General features: G+C 33.8%; 1 protein-coding gene across 1 annotated transcript in view; it reads right to left on the reverse strand.

The window, feature by feature from the left end:
• MCTP1 (multiple C2 and transmembrane domain containing 1) overlaps positions 1 to 12,145 on the reverse strand; it is a 550,845-nt gene that overhangs the window by 223,338 nt on the left and 315,362 nt on the right. Inside the window, exon 6 of the mRNA XM_065936796.1 lies at positions 8,991 to 9,029. Coding sequence (XP_065792868.1) covers positions 8,991 to 9,029 — 39 coding nt within the window. The remainder of the gene's footprint in view (positions 1 to 8,990; positions 9,030 to 12,145) is intronic.

Here is a 12,145-nt window from a genome sequence, read left to right on the forward strand (position 1 = left end):
TTCATATTGGACATTTTATTACTTATCAGACTTTTATAAAGTGAAACCAATTTAGATTTTAGGAAATCAAGAATCCCCACTTTTAAAGAGAACATCTAAATTGCATGCATCCTTTAAACTTTGTGGGTAACTGATGACAGCTATGGGAAAGCACCAACCTTTGACACTGACGTAGAGAAAGCAGTTTTGTAATTTATTTGATTATTCCACAATTTTGTGTTAGCATGAATACCTAAGATGGTAGGGCCTAGGACCTCACTTGATACCTGATTATGCATAGAAGGTGCTCAATGAATATTTGATCAACTGTCAGTTACTTGGAATTACATTTGCTTAAGGATATATATTCCTTTTAAAGTGATCCTTCCAAGAAATCATGTCAGAAAGCAATAATGAACTAACATACTTTAAGGTGTGCAGCAATTTGAATAATTTAAGTTTAACTAGAAATATATCAGAGATCATCTATGCACTCTACCTGTGATTTTTACATGAAATCTATTTCTTAATGAAACTAATTACATTTCCCTAAGTTGCTTGTACCTGGTTTGGTTCAGGTAGCATAGTAATTGAGAGGTCATCAGGAAAAACTCTTGAGTTTAAGACATGGTTTGACCATCATTAAAGAGTTACACATTATTTGCATTTATAGCACTGGTTCTCAACTGCCATATTTAGCACACTGTCATATCAGTTTCTAGAAAAATCCTTACAAAATACATTTACAGTTGAACATTGGAGCACAAACCTTAGAAGCAATGACAGTAATCTTTGATGCTATGCTACTGTTTAACTCAAAAAATCCTACTGTAGCTTCTGGAAAAGAAGCATGTTGTCCTATTCTACTGCCAGTTCTTTTTTCCCCTTGATTCCCAGCTCTCTTTTAATTAAGCAGCCTGCTAAACAAAATGTGGATAAATTTTAAAATATATTAAAGAAATTATTTCTTGAAGCTCCTGACAAAAATCATTTCTCCAGAGTCAGTAACAAGTTATTCAGCTAACACTGAGTTTTTTCTTAATGCAAAATGTGTTAAGGTGACTTAAATCAATGTGAAAGTCTTGGCTCTAGACTCAACAGTCACAACAACTAAGACAACCATTTAGCACTTAAAAATCTTGTTACTTCAATTAAAGTTCAGGAGGTCTAGTGTTAGTCACTCAGTTGTGTCCGACTCTTTGTGAATCCATTGACTGCAGCCCACCAGGCTCCTCTGTCCATGGGATTCTCTGGGCAAGACTACTGGAGTGAGTAACCGTTCGCTTCTTCAGGGGATCTTCCCAACACAGGGATCAAACCTGGGTCTCCTGCATTGCAGGCAAACTCTTTACCATCTGAGCCCCTAGGGAAGCCCTTAGGCGGATTCTGTACCAGCTGAACCACAAGGGAAGCCCAAGAATACTGGAGTGGGTAGCCTATCCCTTCTCCAGCGGATCTTCCCGGCCCAGGAATCGAACCGGGGTCTCCTGCATTGCAGGCAGATTCTTTACCAACTAAGTTATGAGGGAAGCCTAAGTGGTCTAAGGTGACCTAATACTGAAACTGCAACAATTCCTACTCTCTTCTTCTCCAGATGAACATCAGGGACAATGACCTAATTATGTGATTAGCCTGCAAAGAGCAAAATGAGATTGATGAGTTGGTGCGGGTAGGGAGAAATTTTTATGGTTAAGAACTTAGGTTTCTCTATTAAAATTTGAGAAACAAAATACTCATCACATTTGGATCCACTGAAGTCCCCGGGCTGTGCTTTTTATGCCATGTTTAATTACTTCTGTCATTATTAACCAACTAAAATTTATGTTTGATTTTACAACCTACATTCTCATGTAAATTTAGGTTTTTCTTTCAAATAAAACAAGTTAATTTTCCTGTGGACCCTTATGCCACTTATACCTCTGATGAATATAAAATTCACAATAGATTAGCCAAGACCTTCTTTTCACTAGAATTTCTAATAATAACAATAACAAAAAACAATAATAATGAAACACCTGTTTTACAATAACGAGTTCTAAACAGAAAGTGGTGATTTTATTGTGGAGGGCAAGAAAAGTGGAATAAACTCATTATGAATTCCAGAGAAGACTTGTCTTAAGTCTTAATTATAGATATTTAGTTACACTTCAGTCTCTGCCAAGACAAGACTTTGGTAAGTGAAGGAAAGTGCCACTTTAAAAATGCTAAAATTATAAAATAATAACAAAAGGAAACAGAACAAAAACAATAGGTGTCAAGCAGATAAAAGGAAAATTATTGAAGTTATTCTGAATGATGAACTGTTGAACTATTTCTGTTGAGTTTTTTAATTTATTAAAGAAGCAAGATCCATTGGTAATATCTTTTTCAAATCTACTTTTTTTTTGCCTCCAAAAAACCCAACGCATACTAAGAAGTTTCTCCTCAAGGATTAAAAAATCCTATTATTAATCTAAAAGTTAATGAGATTTTCATTTAAACAATCTAGAAGATGTATTCTTCTTTTTTCATTTATTTTTATTAGTTGGAGGCTAATTACTTTACAATATTGTAGTGGTTTTTGCCATACATTGACATGAATCAGTCATGGATTTACATGTATTCTCCATCCCGATCCCCCCTCCCACCTCCCTCCCCATCCCATCCCTCTGGGTCTTCCCAGTGCACCAGCCCTGAGCACTTGTCTCATGCATCCAACCTGGACTGGCGATCTGTTTCACACTTGATAATATACATGTTTTGATGCTGTTCTCTCAGATCATCCCACCCTCGCCCTCTCCCATAGAGTCCAAAAGTCTGTTCTATAGATCTGTGTCTCTTTTTCTGTCTTGCGTATAGGGTTATCGTTACCATCTTTCTAAATTCCATATATATGTGTTAGTATGCTGTAATGTTCTTTATCTTTCTGGCTTGCTTCACTCTGTATAATGGGCTCCAGTTTCATCCATCTCATTAAAACTGATTCAAATGTATTCTTTTTAATGGCTGAGTAATATTCCATGGTGTATATGTACCACAGCTTCCTTATCCATTTGTCTGCTGAAGATGTATTCTTTTTCTCAGAGAAATAAAACTAAATGTCCAATTTTTCCCCAACAAATGAATATGATGATATGTTTCATATTATATGAAACTATTTATATATATTTAATGCTTAATAGTAAAATATTTATATATACAAGTATATATAAACATAATATTTCTATTTATTTCCGTATAAAATAAATCATAGAAAGATTGAATGACTTTGTCATTGGACAAGCAAGAATAGCCACTGAATTCATTAAAAGTCATATCTTTTATTGGCCTTAAATTGTAGAGGCCTTTAAACACATTGCATGTTATTTTAGTTCAGTAATTCTATGATACTCAAAACATTCACAGTAGATTGGAAGTTTTGAAGTATGAGATTCCGATGTAAAAGTCAAGTCAGGTAGTATTATTATTACACAGCATGTTTTTATAGGTGCATAATTTCCTCTTACCTCCCTGCCCACTTCTTTGGGCGTTTAAGAGGTAAAAAACGAGTACGTGCATAAGTAAATAATTTTCATAGCCTTTCCTGGTCACACTGCAATCTGGTTACCAAAGCCGTGATTCTCAGAGACCTCCAGCAAGTTGACCAAGCCTGTCGACATGTCAGTGAATACAGGAATGTGAAGTAGAAGCGCACACTGAAACACTATTTTCTTGTCTTCTTGGTTCCTCAAATAGATGTTCATATCATTTATACTCTTTAAACATAAATATAATCCCTCTGCAACGCCCACTGTCCTTTTAAATACTGTTGAAGGGAGAGAGGCAGTGTCGGCTCCACAAAGGACCCACTCTGTAGCTGAAGCTGGCCCTGCTTGCTCTTTTATTCTTTTTAGAAATTTTACCTGGAGTCTTTCTCATACCTGTGTGTGTGTATATGCACACGCACACACACATGTATATCTAACACATACATATATATTTATAAATACATGCATTGTCAACCAGGGCTTGTCAACCAGTCCTTAAAAAATTATGATTTAATTTCATTGTAGATATTTTGGGGGTTTAAAACCAATAAATCTCCTCCCAGTCACATTCTACAACCACACACACACACACACACATCTATATCTAACATATGCATGTTAGATGATACACATTATATGTACATACATAGGAATCTTTGAACTAAAAGGCCATGTAATCTGTGAATGAGACTTCATCATCCTGGAGTCAAGCTATGTCCGTTCCCTCTCTTTGATCAGCCCAGAAAGGGTCCAGAAAGCTCACTCAGTTGCACACATTGGCAGTGTGAGTGCCAATCTATGATCCAACAATTAAACATCTTAGAGCTAGAACAGAGGCATCATGGAACCCACTTTCTCCTTAAGATTACATTTTGGCATTTCATTTTGTGCCTGCTCATCCAGATTCTCCCCAAAGGACTCCCAACATTTTAAAAATTCAACATGAGGGGTCAAATAAATGTAATGCTCTTGTTACAGCAAATCCCTGTAGTTATGAATTACAATACATAAAAATTTATGATATTTTATCCCTCTGGGAAAACACTGTCAGAAATAGCAAGAAAAAAAATCATCTCAATATAAAATTTAATTACAGCTCCATGTATTTTGAGGGGATAATCCAATATTTACTGGCATTATGATCTCTCTATTTTAAATAAACTTATTATGAATTTTAAGAGTATAATTAATTCAGATAAAAATACAGTCCTTTATAATACAAATGTTCATGCAATTTGCCCTTTGTTTATTGTTGTATTGCAGACGTCTTAATTATGAGGTTGACTTTATAGAACTTCCAAATAAGAAAAATTTGGGAGTATGGATAGTAAAGAGTAAGAATTTTTAAAAGAGTTTTATATTTCCTTCAAAAACATGTCAGCATTTAGTATTTTCAGACATATACATAATCATTAGAAATGAGACACCAAAGAAAAGCCATTTTGGTTACTCATAGTTGAGAAAGTAAAACACCATTAAAGTTTTCATTTTTGCAACTTTTTAAAGATCACCCTCTATTGATTATCAGGATATGAGGCCTTTATAAAAAGGACATTGTAATTGTTAAATAATGACTTTTTTTCCCACCATGTCTGACTGACTGTGTGAGATACTTAAAAATGTGTTAATCTGTTTCTCTACCATTTCTTAAATTAAAGCACTTAGAGGTTTTCACTGATGCATTTTTAATGTGTCATCCAAGGTGTCAGGTTTAACTACACCCTGCAGACTTACAGAGTTGAAAGTGTTCTCTAGTTTAAATTAACAATATCCTTGCCAAAAGTCTTATTATAAATTGCCTCATTCAACCAGTGAATAAAGTGTTTTATAGTTCATTAAAATTATGCTAAGTGATTAAAATAAAATCTTTATAAAAAAGATATTACTAAAAAATAAGCTATCAAGTAACAGAAGATATGCTAATGAGATGTCATCACATAGTCATATTATTCAAAGGATGAACTCTTCTTAAAACAATTTTAAACTGTTATTGTTGAGAACAGAAATTGCAATGTGTATATCTTTATATCACAATGGTTATTTCTCATAGAATTAAAGTGATTTATTGAAAGCATATAAGTTCACTATTACTCTCACTGATAAACCTATTCTTCTATGTTAAAACACACACAGACACAAAATGAGGTATAAAATCATTTCTGCTTGCCATCTGACAGAGGCAATTATTTCATTATTTATTTTCTATTTTTTGTTTGACCCCACAAAATGAATTCACAAAATTTATATACACCTTCTCTTCTGCGCTCACAAAGCTTTCTTGTTGAATAATTTAGCCTTAGAATAAATTATCAATGATAAGCTTCTTCTAAAGAATAAAATATTACAATAACTCAAAGCATCACTATTTCTCTGCCAAAATGCATCTTGTCACCTACATAGAAAATTTTGGCCAGGATAATTATCCAGTTGCCCAAGTTTAGGGAGTTATCGATCCCTTTCTTCTTAAAATAACATTTTCCTACAAAAGCCTGGGCAGAATTAGAAATGTGCACAGTGGAAAGTATGCTTTGTGGAAAAACCAGAAGGAGTGTATCACAGGATGCTACTATCCTCAGAAGAGGGAGTACTATGGAATTCATAATTGTTTACTGGCTAACACACAGTTCAAATATAACACATATTTTAACACTCTTCCTTTCCAAAGGTAAGTTTAGGCGTGGTTTTCCCCTACTCATTATTAGATAGTAACACACATATTCCAAATAATATCGAAATCTGTCCTGACCAGTAATTACAATTTCTCTGTCCTCAAATCGGCTCTTCACCACTCTCACTTTCTTAGTAAACACAACCCCACATTATGTGAGTTTCACAAATAATGAGATTTCTATTGAAAGAATCTGCCGTTGGCAAGACAATGCAAATGGGCGGCTATTTAAGAAATGAAAAATTCCCTGAGCTGATGAATGTATACACTGAGGAGATGTGCATATTAAAAAAAATAACAATGTCATTTTAGATCTTCCTCTCCCCCCTTTCATGGTTATATCATTTCTGAAAATAAAAAGAAAATAAGCAAAGGGGAACCCCACATTGGAGAGAATAACTAACAACATTATCTGACTATATGTAAGTCTTTGGCACAAAGTGTATAATTCTCAAATCTTATCTTCACCAAGGGGGCTCAAAAGCAGATGGAAGCCTGTCTACAAAAAAGCAGACTTCAGTCCCAGAAACCAAGATTCCAAAGAAGAAAATGACCTGTTTATATGAAAAATTCACCTTTGACTTTGAGTACGGTTATATCACATGTAAAAATACCTGTATTCAAGAGTCATCCAAAGAAATTCCATCCTCTTTCCAAAAATAAAAGAGGAAAAATCTTTACTTACACAGGAAATCTTTAAAGGGAAAACACTGAAATCATTACAAAACTGATGCATTTCCACAGCACAGTAACACACATAACTACAAAGTACAGTCATTTATCCCTTCGTTTCTCCGGAAGGACTATTTACCTGAACATCATCCTTGCTCCTTCAGTCCCCAGAGGAAAGAACAGGGGGGAGCAGTCTCTTTGTGTGTTAAGGAGAGTGGATGAGGTGGTAATTGAAATTTCAAACTTTCCCTGGATTTTCAATTTAACACTCTGCTCTTGTAACACTAAGATGAATATGGCACATATTTTAAGGGACAATGACAATTTGAATGAATTATCAGGTATTCAGTATGTTCTCATAGAAAAAAAAACCAAATGATTTTCTTCTACTCAGCATTCACTGTCCCCATTAAATTTTATAAAACTGAAAATCCCTCAGGCTAAAAACCCCAAAGCTATATTATTATATACACTAAAAATAATCTACCAAGTACCCCAATGAGTGCAGTTGGATATAGGGAGTGCTGTATCATCAGTGTCAAGCTAGAAAATATACCAGTTTGAATGTACAATTGGATTGTTAATGCTTAAAAACTCTTTTCAGAAGTTTAGATATAAAAATAGCAAAGAATAGATGTTTATTATTTTTTGTGGATCAAAAAAATGGATTTATGTTGGCTTAATTTAGCTTTAAAACTAAATTTAAATATTAATTAAATAAACTATTTAAAGAAGAATCTTTGTTCTTATATATTTCAATAAAATAGATTATTCCTTCTAGTTAATACTCAAAGCTATATAATATCTTGCTCTAGCACTATATCTTAACTACAACTGGAAGAAAGATATTGATATGTATTAATGGATTACAGTGTTTTTACACAGATACAGTATAATGTAGACATAGAATGAAGAAAGTCAAATTACATGAATTTTTAAACACACATATCTTTAATATAATACTAATTTTGAAGTATAATTACAAAGAAAAAAGTATAATATAAATATGAACAGTACAAACATTTCCTTCAGAACATTTTTCAAATTTTATTTTGGTCAGGAGAAAACCTAGTGAACACTAGGTGAGAAATATTCAGCAAGTTTCCTTAATAAATGTTTTTAATTTTATTAAAATGATAAAGGTGATTTTTAACGTGGACCTGACCTTTTTATCATCCAAATTATCTTTTGGCTGATAATTCTACAATAACCGGGAAGAAGGTTTTTACAGTAAGAAATTCTGGTTAAGGTAAGTTAAGACATTATCAAAAATAAACATGTTGCTATAAGGATTTTCTTAATTCACGATAATGAAAGTGACAAAATTAAAGAAAAATTTAAATAATAGCATGATTCAATCAGAATGGAAGAAAAAAGACTGTTATGTTCCAGGGTCTAAAAAAATAAGTCACTATTCAAAAGGAGTACTGATTTTGTAAAATAGAAATTTGAGCAAAAAAGATCTTTAAAAATAAAATCCTTTTGATTTATTCCAAGGAGTAGTCATGCAAACGTCGGTTTCATCTTAATATTTATTTGTGTACAAGAATGGTGCCACCACTGAACAAATTAGAAACTTAGAATAGATCTTTTATATTTTACAAGTTATAGGAAGAGCCAAGGCTTGATAAGCTACGAGAACTATAAACTCCTCTCACTCCCAAGTGCCATTTATTTCATGAAGTGAGAGGAGAAGCAATGTCAGAAAGCTGTTCTCACTATGCACGTCAAAGGTGTAGCAATAAAAGGAATTTTGAGTTTAGAAAACCTCAGACTCGGTTTTCAGTGAATGAAAACAGCATATTATATGGATATTCCTCCTCTCTGGAGTTGTCCCTACCCTAGCGCCATCATTTTAAACCTGATCTGGAGCAAAGGCATTTTCTAGACCCTGTGGCGCCCAGAACAGAAACCAGACGCTGAGAATGATGCTCAAAAGTGACCCCAGATTAGCAAGAGGATGGTTTGGATGTGATTGATCAGAGCAACTTCTATTTACTGAAAAAGCATCGCATGATTGGCTTAAAGTTCATGGGGAAAAAAAGAAAAAAGTGAAGAGTGATGAAATTCTGAGGTGTAGTTTGAAGAGGTATGAGAGAGCCTGGGAAAGCAACTGATAGTTTTTCTCAAGGAGAAAAGCTGAAAGATCACATGCTCAGCATTACCTTACTTGATCTTTTCCAACTCTTCCTCATTAGCATTGTCTGTAAATGAAATAAAGCATTTTCATTATCTTATCACTCAAGCACAGGTCAGGGCAGCCAATTGTTTTTTGGAGGGAGCTTAACATTTAAACAGCAAACGGTTTCCAGCAACAATTACACAAGACAAAAATTGCTTTTTCTGGTACACACAGCTAGAAGAAGCACCTTTAACATTCAAGCAGCCTTTCTGGTAAGAGTTCATTTGCTTTATCCTTTTGTACAAAGAAATGGGACAGTATATTTTAAATAGAATGGAAAATTTGAAATATCTTATTTACAGGAAGAAAAACTGCATTGCGTCTCCTGGTTAGCAATTGTTCCTTTTGGTAGTGGAGGCTGAGGATGCATCATGACTTTACTGGGTATATAATAATTTTCCTCTTTAAACACATTCAAAGTCTGTTGCATTGGTGGCATCTTAGATTCGGGTCTGCTTCCAGTTAGTCTGTAATTACATCAGGGTTTTCAAATGCTTTCAACTGAGAAAAAGTGCTGCATATTGTGATGGTTATTAGTGGATCTTCCTGCTAAATGTTTAGCCATTGCAGATCCTTTAAAGTTTTTTCATTCATAGTAAGAGGTGTTATGACTTCAAGTTTTCATTAAGTTTCATGGAAATTCGTGATGAGTGCCCAAGATCACTGGTCTCTCGCATAAAGTAACTCATAAAAATACAATGACTTTTAATTTCCTCTCCATTTAAGAAGAAAAATTCTCAATGAGCATTGAGGTATTAACTTCTGGATAACCTCCTTACCCTCTGCTTTATCATTACCTTTTAAGGCAGATGCAGTAGGGAATAGGGAATATTTGGAGCAAAGACTACAGTTAATAGGAATGCTAGCTGTATTTGTATATCAAGGAAGAGCACTGATGCCTTTTAAGAGCTCTATCTCCTTCAGCAAAATTCACTGTAAAGCAAGACCATTTCAGAAACCACATACAAATTACAAAAATACAAAAAGGGAAAGATTTTAATATAAGATTAAGTCATTTAGAAGGCATTCTTTGGCTTAAACCAAGACAAAGGAATTATGTAGAAATGAGAAATTTCTCATAGGAAAGGAGAAAAATCATAAAATAGTCAAAGATAAGGATATATTCCTCTTTTACATAGACAGTGGTTTTATGGATTATATTCTCTCTATATACACTGAGTTAAATATTAGCCAAAATATGGAAGAGAAATAGATTTCCCAAGTTTACAATAGCTCCCTATTTTTTTCAGATGGAGTCAGGAACTGCAAAGTATTATATTTTTTCTAATTACTAATGTCCAACTTATTCTGAAGCAACAAAATCCACCATTGGGTTGTGGAGATGGATGTTCAATAGATGTTTGTTGTTGGTGACAAATGAGTTATTGTCATTGTCATCACCACCATGATCTTCACCATCATCACTACCACCACATTCTCATCACCATTAAAATCAACTGAACATGAAATACTTTCGTGGTATGCCAAGTTTATCAAAACTGTCCCAGTTAGGAGTCATACTACAAATATTCGACTTTCTCAGAAAGAGTTTCAATGAACAAAGAATGGTAATTCCTAGGGACAAGTTTTTTGAGTCAAATCAGGTGAGAGTAATTAACATAAGTAAATCAAAAACTAAAGTCTCTTAACTTGTGACCATTTATCATCATCAACTGTTATCTAAGAATCTTACAAAGTTCCATTTTGTAAGAAATGCTGTCCTGTGAAAAAAATGGCTAAGAACACGAGCAGAGCTGAGCCTCAAGGCAACACTCAGTGTCACACAGATTCACTACTCCAGGCAAAGCCACACACCCTGACTCATAACCACTGTACGCAATTAACCTTTTACATGTAAAGCCAACTACAGCTTTGGTATTTTACTGTCTCTCAAAATCCCTTTTACCAATAAGCTGCATGGTATTATTTTTCAGATTGGGATACTGATACAAACAAAGGGTCGGTAATTTCCCCAAGTGCCAATAGAAAGATGGGGCAGTTACAGGGACTAATTCCTTATTTTCTGATTCAATCTCTAGAGTTCAATTATAAATCCAATGACTCTCAAAATGGCCCTGGATTTTATAACAAAATTTCTGCTTCTTGAGCCAATCCAACCAGCTCACCAATGGGTTTAAGTATCTCAGTCCCAATTCTCTTTTATTTTTTAGATGGTTGGGTGAAGGTAGATTCAATAAAACTGAAAACAGTAGAAAAGTTTTTTAAAAAGTGAATTTAACAGGCATACTATCAATATTAACATTGCTACCTTCGCTAACTATGAGACATGTTAGAGAAGAAAGATTGGGGAATGTTAAAGATAGCAGATGAAGCAAACTGTAGAAAAATAAGACTTAATTTTTGCTTTTTGATTTAACTTCAGCTGAGAAACATATGAATTTGTTTTTGAAAGTGTCATTATCTAATATTATAGTACAATTTAAATTCTTTATTAGCAACTCAACTTCTTTGAAGCCCAATAAAAGGCATAAGTACATAAAAATATGACTCTGTGAGAGTTGCAGAATCTTTTGTGTTTTTAGAAGTTTCACAATCTCAATCCATTTTTTTGTTTTTTTCTTTTGTTGCAGTGATTTTTTTAGGCAATTACATGGCTAATATAGATATAAAGAAACCACAGAATGGCTAGATAATATGGTACCTACATATTATAAAACACATGTATTATATGTTTATAGATGGGTTTTTCCCAAATGTTAGGTTATAAAACAATCCAGAAATTTTTCAAAAATAAACTACCAAGAAAAATATATTTTCTAAATTCACTAAAGATCAACTAAGTTTAATTCATATGTTTCTTAAAATTTTCTACTTTTTAGCTTTAGCCAATCTGTAGGTCTAGGTTATCTAAGAGAGTGTGTAACACAAATTAACTCACTTTTATTCCACAAATTCGCCAATGAAGAAAGTTGTGGATTGAACTCTGCTAGAAAAAGAGCCAGAAAGAACTCAAACACACAATCAGACCAAAATACCATATATAGGACACACATGTATGCACTGCACACTACAGCGTCAAAATAGGATGTGCATTCAAAACAGAAATGACAGCGTGACATGCAAGTCATCAGCATGCCCCCAGGGAGATTTTGGTTTCTCATACATACAACACTGAAA

This window comes from Muntiacus reevesi, chromosome 1 (assembly GCF_963930625.1).
Source record: "Muntiacus reevesi chromosome 1, mMunRee1.1, whole genome shotgun sequence".
Classification (NCBI taxonomy): Eukaryota; Metazoa; Chordata; class Mammalia; order Artiodactyla; family Cervidae; genus Muntiacus; species Muntiacus reevesi.